The sequence below is a fragment of the Arabidopsis lyrata genome (assembly GCF_000004255.2).
Source record: "Arabidopsis lyrata subsp. lyrata unplaced genomic scaffold ARALYscaffold_8, whole genome shotgun sequence".
Taxonomy (NCBI): domain Eukaryota; kingdom Viridiplantae; phylum Streptophyta; class Magnoliopsida; order Brassicales; family Brassicaceae; genus Arabidopsis; species Arabidopsis lyrata.
This window is the reverse complement of record NW_003302548.1, coordinates 4,851,124-4,869,464: the sequence shown is the minus strand read 5'-3', so window position 1 is coordinate 4,869,464 and position 18,341 is coordinate 4,851,124. Positions and strand designations below refer to the sequence as shown.

The window sequence follows — 18,341 nt, the reverse complement described above, 5'->3', positions numbered from 1 at the left end:
AAGTGAGAATGCTCCTAGCTTTGGAGAAAGGTTTCGAGGTCCCTTTACACTGCACCTTATACTCAATGGTGTTCCCGACACAACTCAGCGGTATCAAAGTTATATGACGATCTCCCTTGATCCTTTTCTACCTTACCGTATCCTTAGCAACAATCTTCTTTATTGGAATGTCACTGTCTCCATCCAGGACTTCCTTGACCTCATTCCATCCACTTCATTTCTTTACCGGCTTATCACCAAACTTATCACGTGTGTCAATAGAAAATGCATGACCGTCAATAGTGGGATTTTTCCTCGTCTCTCTCATGTCAAACTCTAAAGAGTAGTCTCCAATCTACATGTTGATCTTGCTTCTCCTCACATCAATTATGGCTCCTACGGTGTTCAAGAATGGGCTACCAAGAATGAGAGGGTCTTGTGGTTCCTTGTTACACTCCAGGACAGTGAAATCAGTTTGAATGTAGAAATTTCCCACTCGAACATGCATGTCCTCCGCCAAACCCACTGGGTATCGCACAGAGCGATCAGCTAGAATCAAGGAGATCCTTGATGGCTTGAAATCGGTGATGTCCAGATGCTTTGACACAGAAAGAGGCATCAAACTAACAGCAGCTCCGAAATCGCAAAGACATCTCTCAAATATGGACTTAACAATCAAGAAAGGCGAAACAAAACTCCCTGGATCATCAAGCTTCTCGAGAATAGTGACTGGAAGGATGGCACTGCAAGTGCTGACCATCTTTTTCCCTACTACCACCTCTACTACATCAGTGAGTTGTACCTTGCTTTGTTGTCTCTGAGACTCCTCCAGCTCAGCATACTCTTTACCCTTAGAGATTAACATAACTCCTTCCTCAATGCTCCTCTTGTTGGACAAGAAATCTTTCAGGTAATTTCTCTAGGTTAGAACATAGTGGACCAACTGTAAGAAAGGAAGCCTCACATACAATTGTTTCATAATCTCATCAAAGCGTGCATACTCTTTCTGTTCTGAATCTGTCTCTCACTGCCTGGAAATGGTAGCTTGGAAACATAAGTTGGCGGCTCTACATATAAAGGTTTATCAACCTTTGCAATCTTGTCCTCTACAGGTGTCTCATCAACAATAGCCTCAGCTTTCTCCTGTTTGATGACAACCTCTCTAGGCTCTTCCTACATCATAATTACATAACAATGGTCTTTTTCCTTGGATTCTACTTTCCCAGGATGAGCACCAGCTGGTCGCATAGGGCAGAAGCAATCTGAGGGACCTGACTCTCAAGAGTCTTGACATGTGAGGATAGCGTTGTAAACTTCCCATTGAGATCATTGTACATGTTATCCATCTTTACATTAATTTCAGCAGTATTCTTCTTTTGACCTTCAAGAATTTATTCACTACAAGAAAACATGAGATTAGCGACTTAATTCGGCGACTAATTTTGCAGTCGCTACATCTAGTGACCGTTTAGCTACGTTTTGGCGACTAAATATGAACCAAAATACGATAGTCGCTAATTAGTATCTAATATGAGACTGATTTATATTGTCGTTATATAGTCGCTAAATATGGCGACGGATTAGTTACCGAATATTTAGTCGCCAACTGGAGCGACTCAGTGGCTACGAATTAGCGACTGCGTAATTCTAGTTGGACATTCAAATTGGGCCCAAAAGCCCAACAACCCAGTAACGTTAGCCCATGAGCCCAAGTATGAACGTTTTCTACGTTCTCCCTTCGTAGAAAACCCTAATCCCGTTTTGCTCGCACCCAAATCAAACCCTAGATTCTCTCGATCTAGCGACGAACCCTGATTCTCGACCGAATTGTCTCTCGTATCTCTCTCGATGGCTCCGAAGAGAGGAAGAGGAAGAGGAGGAAGAGGAAGGGCTCCGAAGGTTTCCCCAAATCGACCTGTCGCCAATCGACCCACTGCTTCTGGGACGTCAAATCGAAGACCCAGTACTCTTCCTAGCCAGTATACCTTCACTCCGGCGAATCCTGAAGCCCCAGAGACTCAGCAAAGTCCGGTAAATCCTGTAGCCCTAGAGTCTCAGCCTCCGACTCATAGAGACTATCCTCCTCCGACGCAGCTGTTCCAGTCCGGCGATGATTCTCCTCGAGGCTCTGGGTCGCATCCATTTCGGGAATCTGGATCTACTCAAGTTCGAGGGTCTGGATCTGTTCAAGGACGAGGCTCTGTAGGATCTATTCATCGTCTAGCTTCTCGGTCGAATCAACCTCCTGCGCCGGTTCAACCTCCTGCGCCGGTTCAATCTCCAGCGTCGACTCAGCCTGCAGCGTCGAATCGACAAATACCATCTCGTCAACAAAGACCTTCTCCTCAACCTCGAGCCTCTGTATCGCATCATAGTTCTCAGGCTCAAAACTCACACGAGGAATCTGAAGATGAGGAAGCTGATGGTGAATCTGAAGAAGATGTGTTGAGGGATTCAACACTCCCAGAAGATGTCCTCGCGGATTTACATGCTTCACTTCTCATCCCAGGCCGTGAGAATTTCACCACCGTCATCTCTCCCAACCTCGAGCCTGGAACCACTTGGTAAACATTTTCAATTTTGATTGTATATAGGTCTGATTGTATAGAGATTAGGTAAATAGGTTAGCTTGTATATAGGTTAGGTTTGTATTTGAGTAAAAAGTTAGAGTCTGCTTGTATATAGATTAGGTGTGTATTTGAGTTTAGAGTTAGAGTCTTTGATACTTATGTAGAGTCTTCTTATTGGTCTACATGTTTTGGTCTTATGGTCTGCATGTTTTGGTCTTATGGTCTGTTAGGTTTGCTTGTTAAGAGTTAGTTTATATATTGGTCTGCTTGTATATAGATTAGGTTTGTATTTGAGTTACAAGTTAGAGTCTGCTTATAGTCTGTTAGTATATAGATTATGTTTGTATTGGTCTGCTTGTATAGTTTGAGTTAGAGTCTGTTAGTATATAGATTATGTTTTGTATTGGTCTGCTTGTATAGTTTGAGTTAGAGTCTGTTAGTATTAGCTTTATTGGTCTGCTTGTATAACTTAAGTAGAGTCTGCTTGTATAATTTTAATTTTGATTGTATATAGGTCTGATTGATATAGATTAGGTAAATAGGTTAGCTTGGTAAACATTTTCAATACTTAAGTAGAGTCTTCTTATTGGTCTGCATGTTTTGGTCTTATAGTCTGTTAGGTTTGCTTGTATATAGGTCTGCTTGTTAAGAGTTAGTTTATATATTGGTCTGCTTGTATAGTTTGAGTTAGAGTCTGTTAGTATATAGTATTAGCTTTATTGGTCTGCTTGTATAACTTAAGTAGAGTCTGGTTGTATAATTTGAGTTTGAGTATGTTTGTATTTGATTAGGTCTACTTGTTTATAGATTATGGATGGTATCAAAGCTAACTGGTTTATTTGATTGTAGGTTTGGTAAGGACAATGGAAAGCTAACCCGGAAGATCACTAAATGTTTCACAAACAAGTTTGATGGGCCATATTACAATTGGAGCTGTGTTCCTACTGGTAGAAGAGAAAGATACTTCCTCGAATTCGCGGTAAAATTCTGTCTCCTCTTATACTTATGTAATTACACTTTTGTTTTGTTTTTTGATCACTAACACCAAACTCTACTCTTGTTTTGTAGAAACTACACACCTGGCATCCCTCAGTGACAGGTGTTGTTGAAGCTAAATTCTACAAGATTTGTCAGGTGCGGATGAAAGACATGGTTAGCAAGGCATGTTCAAAACGAGAGAGGCCAAATTGGATCGAGAAAAAACTTTGGATAGAGATGTGTGCCTATTGGGACACTGAAGAAGCATTAGCAAAGAGTTCAACCACATCAGCAGCTAGGATGTCTGACCGTAATGGTCTTGGTCCTCACAAGCATGTTGCTGGTCCAAAGTCGTTTTTACAAATAGAGCAAGAGATGGTACATTCTGACCTATTTACTTTGTTTTAGTTTTAGATTACTTAGACCTATATATTTACTTTGTTCAGGAAGTTGAATTGGGAAGACCTCCTACTATTGGTGAAGTTTTCATCAGGACTCATACCAAGAAGGATGGGACTTTTGTGGATAGGAAGGCGCAGGAAGTCCATGAAACATATCTCAAGAACAAGGCAGCTAAGTTGGCTGCCCTTCAAGAGAATGATGAACAAGCAGATGGGACTTCGCGACGATCTGAGCTATCTCAAGAGGAGGATGATGAGATCTTCCTTCAGGTAAATAGTCTGTTATTTATGGTTGCTTTTGTTATGCAGTCTAACTGTGTAATACTCTTTCTTTTGGTATGCAGTCTACTATCACAAACGACAGAGGAGAATACTTTGGTGTTGGCAGCCTCGGGGTTTACATCAACGGGAAGCGCAAGTACCCAGGAAGCAGTTCTTCTTTCACAACACTCCAATCACAGCTTGAGGATGCTAACCGGAAGATAGAGGAACAAGCAGCGCTCCAAGCAGAACGTGAAGCAGAGGCTTTGCGGGTCGCAGCTGAGCAAGCAGCTGAGATCAAGCATTTGGCGATGGTGAAGAAGTATTTGAGCGAGACTGACCCAAAGTTTATGGACTTCCTCAAGTCTCAATCTGCTGCCACTGATACCACTACTGCTGCCACGACTGCTGCCACTGCTGCTGCCACGACTGCTGCCACTGCTGCTGCCACGACTGCTGCTGCCACGACTGCTGCTAGTACTGCTGCTATTCCTACTGCTCAACAACCATAGGTCCCTCCTTCTCTAAACTTTCCCTCCTCTGAACTTGAAAACATTTGTGTTGCTTTGAAAACTTGTGTAAGTTGTTTGGTTACTTGAACTTGGTTCTTATGTTTATAATGTATGTTTATGTTGTGTTTTATTTTACAATGTTCTTATGTTTTAAATAGAAGTCTTTTTGCTTATAAATTGGTAATAACAATCAAATTAGCAACAATTTATTCTTCCAAAATTAGCATTCTAAGTCGATAATAATCAGTCGCAAAGTAGTATCAATTCAGTTACCAAAACATTTAGAAATAGTCGCCATGTAGTGACATATCAGTCGCTAGATTTGTCACAAAACAGTCGCAAAAGAGTCGCAAACTTAGCGACTGTATGACGACTGAATAGCGACTGCAAATAATGGTCGCCTATTAGTCGCCAAATAGCGACTGTTATGCGACATATTAATTTAGCGACGCAAGGTTCAGCGACTACGTGTTTTAGTCGCCAAACAGTCGTAATTATGTATTTAGCGACGATTTTGTTACTATTAGTGTAGTCGCTAAATCCATGTTTTCTTGTAGTGATTGCATCATTAATTTCATCTCAGTATCCCCTGATGTAGACGCATGAGTGGTACCTGCAAGGGGTTGGAATTATCCCTGGTAACTCCCCTTAGTCTGAAAACCGTGATTAGGTTGAAATTGTTGACCTTGTGACCCTTCCTGAGTTGGATACACCCGATCCTGAGGATTCAGAACATTGGTACTCATGTAGGAAAGTTTGGGATGGTTCATGTAGTTCTAATTGAACCCTCTATTTTGATAGTTCCCATACCCATTCACAAAGTTCAACTCCGCCTGTAGATCTTCAGAACCGTCTCCGCTGAACTCTTGATGCAATAGACCTTTACCCGAATCCTCGCAGTAGTTGACAGTCCTTTGACCCCTCTTTAAAAGCTGCTCTACCTAAGCTGTCAACTCAGTAATATGTTTTGATTCTCATCCTCCACCTCTATTCGACCTATCGTAGTCAAAATTGTGGTTACTGTTGCTGGCTGCAAGATTCTCAATAAGCTCTGTAGCTTCCTCCTCATTCTTGGTCATGAAATCCCCATTACTATCAGTGTCTAATGCCATCTTGTGGTACTTATCGACTCCCCTATAGAAAGTTTTGATCAAAGTGGCATATGGAAACCCGTTGTTGGTGTCGGATCCCGCAATTCGGGTCTGACCCGTAATGATGGCAGATCCATGAAACGGAGTGGGCCGACAGCGCGGCCCAGAAGACAAAAAGAATGGCCCATTAAGCTCCAGCCCAGCTCAAGTGAAACGTCGGGATCTCGCGAAGTAAATGAAAGGCAGGTCACACGGAATTTGAGAGATTAAGAAGATTCAAAACGGATATAATAATGGAGGCGAGATCCGCAGCTTGATTGACGACTTCAGTTTTGAATCGTGTAATTATAAATAGAGGTCTAGGATCGTTGTAATGGGGGACCGAAATTGAGAACTATAAGCGAATACATACATTTTTATTCTTTGGCATTATTTTTACGATTGTTATTCGAATTATCAAGGCTAGACGACCCGAAACGAATTACGAAATCTGTATTGCGGATTCCGACATCCACACCCGTGATGAGGGCATTCCCAGTAGTAGTAGTCTTTGAACCATTCCCAAGCTTCATGGAACGATTCTGTATCGGTCTGCTGAAAAGAAGAGATCTTATTCCTCAGAATGGCTATCCTGGACTAAGTAAAATAATGTGACAGAAATGCAGCTTTGTAATCCTCCCAGCTTCTCAAATTATGGGAGTTCAAAGACTTCAACCAGCGATGGGCTTTGTCAGCCAAAGAGAATGAGAAAAGTCTGCATTTGATGACATCATCAGGTACTCCATTCATTCTTGTTGTACTGCATATGCCTCGAAGTTATCCAAATGGTAGACTAGATTCTCTAAGGAGAGACCGTGGAACTGATTCTGCTTCACCAGAGATAGCAGTCCTGTCTTGATCTCAAAATCAGTTATATTGATTGGCTGTTGTTGGTTTCTGTCTCGGAAGTACACAACATTAGGAGCATCTTGATCTCTTAGAGTTTGTCGAGCAGGCGCCGACCTAGCATTCGCTGTTGCTAAACGAGCGGCATTAGTAGCAGCCACATGTCCCGCAGTAGGAGGGTTAATGTTTCCAAGAAGTGGGGGATCCCGAAAAACTCCTTGATGATCTCCACCAAGTGGGAGTCTATCTTCATTCAGAAGGTTTCCTATAGCATTGTGTTTAGCCATTTCAGCTTCTCTTTACTCAGCTAACTTCTTCTTTTTCTTATTTGCTCTTTCAAACTTTCCGATATCCTCTTGGTAATCCACTAGATGTGACGAGCCTTGGTTGTGGGTCATATACCTATAAACAACAAAGAGAAAACGAAAACGAAAACTAGTAACAGAAAATAAAAATACTAAAGACTAAAAACTAATCCTAAATCCTTAGGTAACGCAATTGGTCTCCGGCAACGGCGCCAATTTGATTACTCGAGTAATTATCCGATATATCTAACCATTTGTAGAATATTCGAGGTCGATCCACAAAGACCAAAGATACTCTAAGGATTTTCGAGACTCGTTCTTAGCTAAAGCGAATAGTTGTTTTGTTTGGCTTTTCAGATTGTAAAATAAAAATGCAAATAAATTAAGCGATTTAACTTTCAAGATTTAAAGACATTGGGTCATAAGGTATTTCAGAGATCAATGAACAATGGAAACATGAGACAAGTAATTCAACAATTAAGTACCGTTCTTGAACATGAACACATTTAGACTAATTCTCTTTCAAGATATTAATCACTAAATTTAACTACTCGACTACTAAACTTTCGCTTGCAATTTCCTTTTCAAATGCATTACCAAACAAGTTCATTAAGTTCACAATGCGTCCTAACGTCAACTTTCATTGGCTAAGCATACATTGCTCAATTCACATTGGTTCAGACATTCTATCGAACATTTTTGATGTATAGAAAAACCTAGAATCTACAACAGGGTGATCAATCCTATTCTAGCTTTAAGAACATGTGAATCAAAGAACTTAAAGAATAAGAACTCCTAATAACAATCAATCCATTAATCCATTGAATCTCCTAATTAGAACCCTAAAACCCAATTAAAAGACTACTCACGCATAACAATAGAAACAAGACAAATAGATGTAAAGGAAAACATAGTTCAATTGAATAGAAATGAAATAGGGTTTAGAAATCTTCTCAAATTTGTCAAGAAGGATGAATCTCTAACCTCCAAAGTGTTGCTTACGGAGGAGAAGTCTCAGAAAAATTGCAGAAAGAAACGTTAATGAGAAAATTATGTCTCTGGGTTTTTATACCCAATTACAGAAAATAGGAAATAAAACTGGTTAAAGAAAACCAGAACTGGGCATCTGGCAGTTGCCCGATGAAATTTGCATGATGCCATTTTCCAGCAGATTTGGCCAGGACACTGGAATTGTGCATCAGGCAGTTGCCTGATGCCATTTTCCAGCAGAGTTTTCTTGAATCACCATATTCCCACTTCTTCTCCTAACGTCCGTTTTTGATACGAAAAGCCTCCAATTCCAGCATTGCTTTCTAAAACCTGTAGAGACTCGACAAAGGACTAAAATACTCTAAAAACACACTTTGACTCTATAGAAGATATGATCTAGGAAAGAAAATAAAGACTCAAAACCGATAATAACACAACATATCAGTCTCATTTTGGATTGTGATGGTCTTTCGGTCTCGGCCAAGACTATGCCATTCCCAATCTTTCCATGATCGCAAGATTATCCTGAAAGAATCTAAGTCATCTACCATTTCATGACTTAAACATTTCTTTCGTTCATTGGGTTAACTTATTCATACGTCTTTCTCGACCATGATCTAGTTTTCCCTAAAATAAAATTAGGCCCTTTAGGATCGCAGGACGCGGGTGTTACAACAACGTCTCCTTCTCTGAACAGTAAAAAAAGACTACTCTCCATTAAGAAGACCATCAAAGGAAAGAATTGAATTTCCAAAGGCCTCTGCTTCAAAAGCTTCTCACCGGAGACGACGAGCGGAATCCAAGAATTAAGTGGCCAAAGCTTCCCTAGAGCTTCCTGGGGCGGCATCAAAAAAGAGGAACATCTTAATCAACGGTTCGACAAAAAAAAAGATCGGAACCAAAAAGACAGACTGCACGGTCCCGAATTGGGGAACTTTCTTCAACACTCCCCCGCTCTGGGGTGCTACCTTCAGCAATAAACAAAAACACTAAGTCTATAACCCACCCAGTAAGGATATATGAAGATTATCGCCTGGAATTGTCAAGGAGTTGGAACATGCTTGATAATTCAGAGTTAAGATAAATGCGTAGAAATTTCTTCCCAAGATTTTTGTTTCATTCTGAAACGAAGAATGCACAAGCTGAGTTGGAAGAGAGACAAATGGAGTTAGGGTATGATAATCTTTTTACAATTGAGCCAGATGGTTGTAGTGGAGGCTTAGCTCTCTTTTACTCTAATGACTATCCAACTGTTATACTCCCTTCTAATGATCGAATTATTGATGTGGAAACTGTTATTGATGGTAACAAAGACTTACATATATTAGTGTTGTATGAGATGGTCCATGGCTTTTGATAGGGGACTTCAATGAACTAACTAGAAACCACGAAAAACAAGGGGGCAAGAAGAGCTCTGACAACTCATTCCTACCCTTTAACACTATGATTCACAATTGTGGCCTAATTGATTTTCAGTATAAGGGGAATCCATTCTCTTGGGTTGGTAGGAGGCGAAATGGGTTAATCAAATGTAGGCTGGATAGAGCTCTTAGAAACGAAGACTGGCACAACACTTTTTCCCACACTAATGTTGAGTACTTACGCCTCTGAAGATCAGATCATCGTCCCCTTATGGCAAATATTTTATTAAAAAAAAAGAAAATGAGGAGAAGATTCCAGTTCGATAAAAAATGGCTCGGAAAAGAGGGGCTTAAAGAAGCTATCCTCTCAGGATGGGAGAACCAGACGAGGAGTGAAACAACCCGACCCGTTTGTTTTATTATATATAATAACTACTATCCCCATACATATTAATTATTTCTCCACATCTCCGTTTACTTCGACAACTCACAAAAATCACTAAATCGATCAAATCATTATGGTTATTCTAATAAACTACCAAACTCATAAGTATTTTAAAAAAAATCTTAACTGATTCCAAACTAAAACTAAATTCAAAATTATAAAAATAAAAAACTTATACGTTGGTCTTTTTTTTGTAATTTATTATTCAACAATGGGAACAGATCATGATAGAGAAGACTTTATGAGGGATCAAAAACATGAGCCAGAGCAACAAATACTTCAATCATATTTTTCAAACGTAAAAAACAAAAGCCTCTATTCTAGTTAGAGTTTTTGGATTTGGAAATAGAAAATCATACTTTTTTAATTATGTAATTTTATTTTGTTTTATTTTATAATAAAGGGGATATTTGGTTTTAAATTTTCTAGAAAATCATACTTTTTTAATTATGTAATTTTATTTTGTTTTATTTTATAATTAAGGGGATATTTGGTTTTAAATTTTCCTAAAAATCCATTCCACCAAACTTATCTAGATAAAGTATAGATGAACAAAGATTTTTTAAAAGATCCTGTATATCCATTTTCCCCATTTAAAGAAATTAGAAAGTTCTTTTAAAAATATAGTTAAGGTTATGAAAAAAAAATGGATCATGTCAAAAAGATCTGTATCCCATATACATGATCATAACTAATGCAGAATATTTTTAGGCACAAAATATTTCCGTTTTTTGTTTTTGATATTAATTTTAAAATCAGAAATATCCACATAGTGTTTCACAACTAATAGATATCTAAAAGATTATGTTAAGGTAAAATTATAATTCTTGTATCATCTTTGTTTGTGTTTTTTTTTTTTTCCAATCATCATATAATACTTAAAGTTAATAAAAATCTAGACTTTTTTGTCATATATTGTGATTCAAATTTTTTTAAAACGGATAAATTCATAATCAATAAAGAAGTGTATTCAACATCCTACATTGGCCAAATATTTTAGATAATGATTCAGAGCCATATTATATATAAGACAAAAATGAATCCAAATCCAAATCCGAATCCAAATCCGGATCTAATAAATTTGAAATTTTTGAAAAAAAATTTAATATTATTATCGTATATTTAGACATAAAAAATTTTGTATGTCATGGTACGGGTTATATGGCGAACGTATTTAGATCAATATTATTATAAATTTAAAATATCATTAACTCGGCATTACAACACGGGTTAAATCGTCATTTTATTATTTTGTCAACACCATTAATATTATAATATTAGACATATCATAATGAAGTTAATTTATTTAAAATTGTAGGGAAAAGATTGATTCATAGTATATATTCACATTATAAATTATACCGCAAATTAAATTCTAGTTGGGTGACAAAAACTAAACGCATTTACTATTTAAAACGCATTCACATTCATTAAAATGTGTATTTTAGAATTTGGAAAAATCAAGGAACGTATATAGGTGATGTTTTTAATCCCTAAGAATCATTGTAAATATATCTTATATATTAAAGGAGAAGTAGAAAGTGCTCACGTTCGCTCTCAGAAATTGAAAGTACGTTTTTGCCCTCCTCCTTTTAATGAGATTAAATTAATAAATTTTCCTAATTAATTAATTCTATAAAAAAACGGAAAATTAAAAATCTTAATATACCGAATTCGTTTAGTGGGCTTAATTTCGGGAAAAAAATGGTCCGGTATAATTTTACACCATCATATGTAAAACCCTAAAACCCTGTGTTAGAAATCCCTATAAATATAGGATATCTCTCTTGAAACATAAACATCAGAACTTCATTTTTATGCATATTCGTTATGGTTTATAGTTCTTCTTTGTACCACAAAAGGGGTCCTTTTTTATGATGCGTCGTCATCGATATTTTGTTCTCCTTTTTTATGTTATGGTTACTTAGAAAGTAAGATCTCATAGATCTTTACCAATTGTTGATGAATTTCTTAAACGAGGTTTATAGTTTGATCGACTACATGTTTTGTTTTTCGTAGTCGTTTGTTTTTATATGCATGACTATTATTATGTCTTTAATTAGCACCTTTTTCCGTGATCAGGTACATGCATAAATGATTTAGATTGTGGAATTGCAAACGAATCGAATCAAACTGAGATATCTCTCTAATTCTGTTTGATCTACGCGTATCAAAAATAATATCTTAAATTGGTTTCTTCTTCTATTTCACGATCTTTTAAATATATTTTTTTATTTTTTATAAAAAAAATTGCACCGAATATTACAAAAATATTAAGATACCCGAATATGTTTAGTAGGCTTATTCTCAGAAAAAAAAAACAAATTGGCCCGGTATAATTTACACCGTCATATGTAAAATCCTAAAATTATATGTTACAAATCCCTATAAATATAGAATGTCTTTCATGAAACACAAACATCACAGTTTTTATTTTATGCATATTCGTTATAGTTTATAGTTTTTGATTTATACCATAAAGTTGGTCCGTTTTATGATTACATGTTTTGATTTTCATAATTGGTTTGTTATTTTATGTGTGTCTATTATGCTAGTAATTAACACGTTTCTCCAGATCAGGTACATGCATAAACGATTTGGATTGTGAAATTGCAAAGGAAACTCGAATGAAACTAAGGTATTTCTCTAATTCGATTTGATATACACGTCTCAAAAATAATAATTTGTTTATATTTTTTTTTTCTTTTGTCTCACGAGAATAATTACCCTAATAAAAGGATTAATTGTTTCAGTACGATCTAAAATTATCAGATTTTTATGATTTTTTTTTCTTTCGTCTATTTTTTTTTTATAATTTAGATATGATTTCATCCCCGTTCTAAAAATCGGGCACCTAGCCGCCCGACTAGTCGCTCATCGGAGCTTAACCGCCGCGATTTTAGTCAAATCGCTCACAAAATTTGTAACCAATTTATCCGCCGCGTAAAGGCTTAAAATCGGTTTTTTGAACCGATTTTTTTTATAAAAAAAAACTTTGATGAGCTAAACGGGCCTCAATTACACAAAGCCCAGATTTTTAACCGTTAAAAGGTTAAATGTAAAGATACTTTAGATTTTTAAAAGTAACTTCTTAATAAGATTTCTAATAAATGTATAAGCTCATTGTTGTTGAGTTTTGGGGAACCGGTCTTGAGTTCATCCGGAATTTCATTTGGTATCGGAGAGCATCTAAATCAAGTCATGCGAAAAGGATGGACTTCCCCAAAGAGTTTGTAGTTGTACGTTCAATCATGCTTGAGAAAGCTAACTATGGTCACTAGAAGGTGAAGATGCGAGCACTCATTCGTGGACTTGGAGTGGATGTATGGACTGCAACAAATCTAGGATGGGCCCTCCGGTTGTGAAAATTAAAGATCGAAAAACTACTCTGAACCCAGAGGACAAATGGAATGATGCTGAGAAGAGCATTGCTATAGTACTGAAAAGCACTATCTCTGATTTTCAACTCGGTTAGTGAAAACCATTTCAAACATAATCAGAACTGTGACTCTGCTAAAGAAGCTTGGAATAAGTTTGCCAAAGCATATGAGGGGACAAGCGGTGTTAAAAGATCAAGACTAGACATGCTGGCATCTTGCTTTGAAACTATTGCTACAGAGGAATCAGAAACTATCGAAGACTTTACCACAGAAAAAACGGGTATTCTTAGCACCGGAATAGCGCTATATAATGATATGATAGCGTCAAGAAAAATGCAATGCCATCGCCCGCGATAGTAGGTCCGACACATTAGATAGCGGTTTTTTATATTGGTATTGTATCGTAGCTTCAGTGGAAACATATTGGCAATAGCAAGTGAAGCTCAAAATCATGGTAAGAAGTACAAAGATAAAAAAAAAACTGGTGAATTTTTTTGAGAGGTTTACCCTCAAGGTTTGAGAGCAAGAGACGGCTATGGAAACTTCTCTGAATATGAATACAATTGAGTTCGAATAAGTAGTAGGAATAATTCGGGTGTATGAGATGGAGATTATTGCTGGATATAGTAATGCTCTGAGAGGAATAGCGCTTACTTCCTCCAGTGAAAAATATAAGATTCAAGAGCTGAAAGATGAGATAAGTATGATGGCCAAATTATTCAGCCGATCCTTGGGAAGAGTTGAGAAGAAAGGTTTTGTAAGAAATCAGGGAGTTGATAGAGAAAGAGACAGAGACATGGATATAAGTGGAAAGAGGAACGCCATTCAATATCATGAGTGTCAAGGATATGGACATGTCAAAGCTGAGTGCTCCTCCCTGAATAGAATATAACTTAAAAGCTGTGAGTGCAAAGGCATCAGGCACACAAAATTTGACTGTGTGGGTTCTAGATCCAAAAAGAAAAGTTCATACATTGTTGAAAGTGAAAGTGACTCTAAAGATGATGACTCCAAAGATGATGACTCTGAAGATAAAGTTAAGGGTTTTGTGTCCTTTGTGAGAATCATAGAGGAAAAAGATGAAAGTTCTGACAGTGAAGCAGAAAATAGAAATGGAGCCAACTCAACTAATGATGAATCAGACACAGAGAAGCATGTGGACATCGACAGACAATTCAGAAAATTGTATGAAAACTGACTCTTACTGAGTAAGGAGAAGGTCTCACGGATGGAAGAGAAATTAGCACTTCAAGATCAAAATGAGAAGCTGAAAGGAGACCTAGCTTTGGAAATTAAGAAGAACAGTGAGCTGACTTAGAAGTGTGGTTTGGAGGAGAAAAAAATACAGAGCTCTCACACAAGAGTTGAGTGATACTCGAAAGAAGGTACACATGGTGAATAGTGGGACAAAGGATCTGGATAGCATCTTAGCATCTGAGAGAGTTGGAAAATCGAATTTCAGATTTGGCTATCATGGAAGTGAGATAAGTGGGAAGACCAATTTTCTCCTATGTAAGGATGTACATGTAGGTCGTTATAAGTCTCTATCTCGAAAGTACACTAGAGCCGTTCAAGCAAAACATCCGCATTAGAATTAGAACCATTGTCACATATCAGTGACTACTTATGAATGTTACTACTATGGTCGTTATGGTCACATACAGAAGTACTATACATATATGCAACTAAACTGAAGAAGCTACTGAGATAGGGAAGGTTTTATCCACCTCCGAGAAGAGAGTCTAAAGCCTATGTTGCAAAATTCGATATGTACTGCCATGTTGCATATATGTCAGCTAAAACAAGTATGTCTAAGCCTTGGTACTTCGATAGTGGAGCTTCTAGACATATGACATGGAATCAAGCTAATCTCAACATCTACACTGAAGTAAAAGAGAGAAAAATCACATTTGATGGTGGAGCAAAAGGGAAGAATAAGGGCAAAGAGACTTAACTGAAGCTAAAAAACCTCAACTCACCAATGTGTATTTTGTTGAAGGATTAACAGCCAGCCTAATCAATGTAAGTCAGTTGTGTGATGAAGGATTAACATTGAGCTTCAATAAAATGAAATGATGGGCTAAAAATGAGAAAATCCGCAATGCTCTCTCGGGAATCAGTACTGGGAATAATTGTTACACGTGGGAAGAACCTAAAACCAGTTTTAGAGTTGAGATGGATGATCTGGTGTTATGAGATCAACAACTTGGACATATGAATGCTAGAAGTCTCTCAAAGTTAGAGATGAAGATATTATCGTCTTGGACACCCTAAATAGAGGCGATGTCAAGTGTTTTTGCTGGAAGAGAATAAGATATTTAGTTCTTGACAATCAAAGACGAGATAAAAAAAATTGTCCCTCACAAATATATATTAATTGCTGCATTATGGTTTTTAACATTACTATACACTTGCTTATGTTAGGGTTTTATATATTTCTTTGTTTTTATAATTTTTTTATTTTTTAAATTTTCATATCAATAAAGAATTTTTTTTGATTAATCAATAGATCTTTATTTTATATAAATAATAATTTCTGATAAAATTATAAATAGCATTTGAGAAGACAATGTTTGAGTATTTTGTGTATAAAAAAATTAAGATAATTTAAAATGACTGTTATTATTAATTATAACTTATTAATCGCGACCACATTACAAATTTTGAATATGTAAATATGGTAAAAGATAGGCTATTAACCTCAGCTGAAAATATGCTCCTCTTGATGGAGGTGTTCTTAAGACCGCATCATCCAGGCCGAGGAAGATGATTTGTATTTTGATTTATGTTTTATTGTTTGTATTGTGATTTTCCCGTCTTTTTATTGTTTCTATTGTTACTTATGAAATATTCACATATTTCATTAAGAAAACTATGTCTAATGTTCGGAGATTGGTGTTCAAGGTTTTATTTTTTCATCAATCATGACTTTCCCGAAATGGACAAGGATAACTTCAGGTAATCTTCATTTACGTATCACCAAAAAAATATGCTTGCTAAAATTCATTTTTAGTTTTAACTATTTCTTTTTCCAAATAGGTTTGAATATGCATCTACCCTTTATTGGGATGGATTTGGAGAGGTTGTTGATGAGAACTAAAGAATCTTAACGTAAGATAGATGTACAACTACTAAAAATCTTGGTTTTAAGTTTGTTATGCTTTTTCTTTTATTTTAAGTGTACTTTTTCAAGAATTTGAATGACTCTAAGTTTGATATGTTTTCTTTTAAGTTGTAATATATTATTAAACATTGGGATGTTCTTATTTGTGAGTTCTTTTAGGATTTAGAATTAGAAATATTGAATAAGAAATAAACTCATTATATGTATCACCAAATTGAAAAGAATAATATTCAAAACGTGAAAAAAAACATGATTTATAAAAAGAAAAAATTAATAAAAAATATATACAATTTTTTCAGAGTTTCAGTTGTAGTATATCTGACATTGTATACATATTTTATTCGATATTTGTTGTTCCATTCGATATTAGTATTGCAATTTGTATTAACTTTTCTTATTATATAAAGATTTTTAAATGTGTTTTTATAATTTTATTTGGCCTTGCGCGGGTAACTAACCTAGTATATACATGTACTTACGATGTTGATTATTATCATATCAAACTATACGACAGTATTTAGAAGTAAAGAAAAAAACTATACGCCAGTAGCTATTCTTTAGTGCAGGCAATAAGAGCATTTTATCTTCTAATACCTTATTTTATCTAATACCTTTTTAAACTTCAACCATATCTTATAGAAACTCATGTTTGTCTACCATTTTTTCCGTAAACTGATTTCTAATAGAAACACAAACTTTTATCAACCAAAGATTAATTAAATCCACAAATTTCCCAAGGAAAATCATTGTTTAAGCTTCGCAAAATTTAAATAAAAGCTTACAACATCACAATACTTGAACAAATCGATAGTAAATCTAAAGTCAGAGTAGCCGAAACAACTTGGCTCTGCTTCAGCTCCTGATTCTATCTAGATCTTTCGATTAGATCAAATGAGAAACCAAACTCCAGAACAAGACTCAAGATCATGCGGGAACGAACCACGATATCTTCAAGAACGAAACATCTAATGGTTTAGACCATGTGATTGTACTTGTCGTAAGATCGAACACACCGCAATAAAGTTGTGTGTTGGGATTATACGGATAACTTCCTGGCCAGAGATCTTCACCGGAGAAAAAAATTGAATCACTCTTGATTCCCAAACTACTAATATCTTTCATTGGTGCTCTAATCGTGACCCCATGACCAAATATCAACATCTCACCTCCAAGAGAATCTACTCTTTCCCAATTACTTTTCTCCAAATTCATCTTATAGATATAAAACAAACGTTTATTTTCCAACCCTTTCAAGCTCACGATCATCAAAACCTCTCCAAAGCTAGTAACCGCCACTCTCTGCTTCCAATAATGTTCCCAAGGTTGGGAAAATTGGCGAAAGCGAAACGGATGGTTACGGTACGGGTTTTCTTCGACAATCTCTTCAGGGGAATCACTAGATATATCAAAAATCTTGATGCAACTATATAATGTATACACATAAAGCTTGTAGTCTTTATTACAAGCAATATACACACACTTTGTGTCTTCAAGACTCGACCATGAATCATCTCCTTTCTTGTTTATGAATAAGTGGTATTGGTTATAACTCCAAGCAACAACATAATCCTTTGTTGTTTCATCTATCCAAAGACAAGCTTGTTTTTTCGCAGAAATTATGTCGGTAGGCTCGACGAAATGTGCTTGACCAAGACCAATAATCGATGACTCTATGGATGGAAGATTGATTCTCTCACGAGTGAACACGTTTATGAGAAAAAAATCTACATTATAATCAATCATCAAGAGCCAATTGCTGCAGCTAGTAAGAACATACCTATCCGAAAAGTCGATTCCGGGATGTTGAATTTCGTGATTTTTGTTTTCTTCAGGGACAAAGAGCAAAGTTGAATTCTCTTTGAATAGGATTTGCCATGGAAACAGATTTATAGGTCGCTTACAAGTTCTTGAAATGGTATACCAGTTTGAGCAAACACTACTCGCTCGATGAAAATCTTTGGTAGTGTTCAAGCCTTCGAGGATTGATCGCAAAAGATCGTCGCAAAGCTTTGACCAATCATGAACTTTCGACATTGTCGATGACGAGAATGATGGGAAT

At 36.4% G+C, this 18,341-nt stretch overlaps 2 protein-coding genes across 2 annotated transcripts; one reads left to right on the top strand and one right to left on the bottom strand.

The window, feature by feature from the left end:
• The first annotated feature begins 1,827 nt into the window (after nucleotides 1–1,827).
• Nucleotides 1,828–2,547, top strand: LOC9299768 (mediator of RNA polymerase II transcription subunit 29). The gene has a single exon (XM_002865410.2). It carries the CDS (start codon nucleotides 1,828–1,830, stop codon nucleotides 2,545–2,547), a length of 720 nt encoding a protein of 239 aa, XP_002865456.1.
• A 14,411-nt stretch (nucleotides 2,548–16,958) lies between these two features.
• Nucleotides 16,959–18,338, bottom strand: LOC9299767 (putative F-box protein At2g33200). Its single transcript, XM_002863645.2, has one exon. It carries the CDS (start codon nucleotides 18,314–18,316, stop codon nucleotides 17,207–17,209), a length of 1,110 nt encoding a protein of 369 aa, XP_002863691.1. The 5' UTR covers nucleotides 18,317–18,338; the 3' UTR covers nucleotides 16,959–17,206.
• Nucleotides 18,339–18,341: the final 3 nt, after the last annotated feature.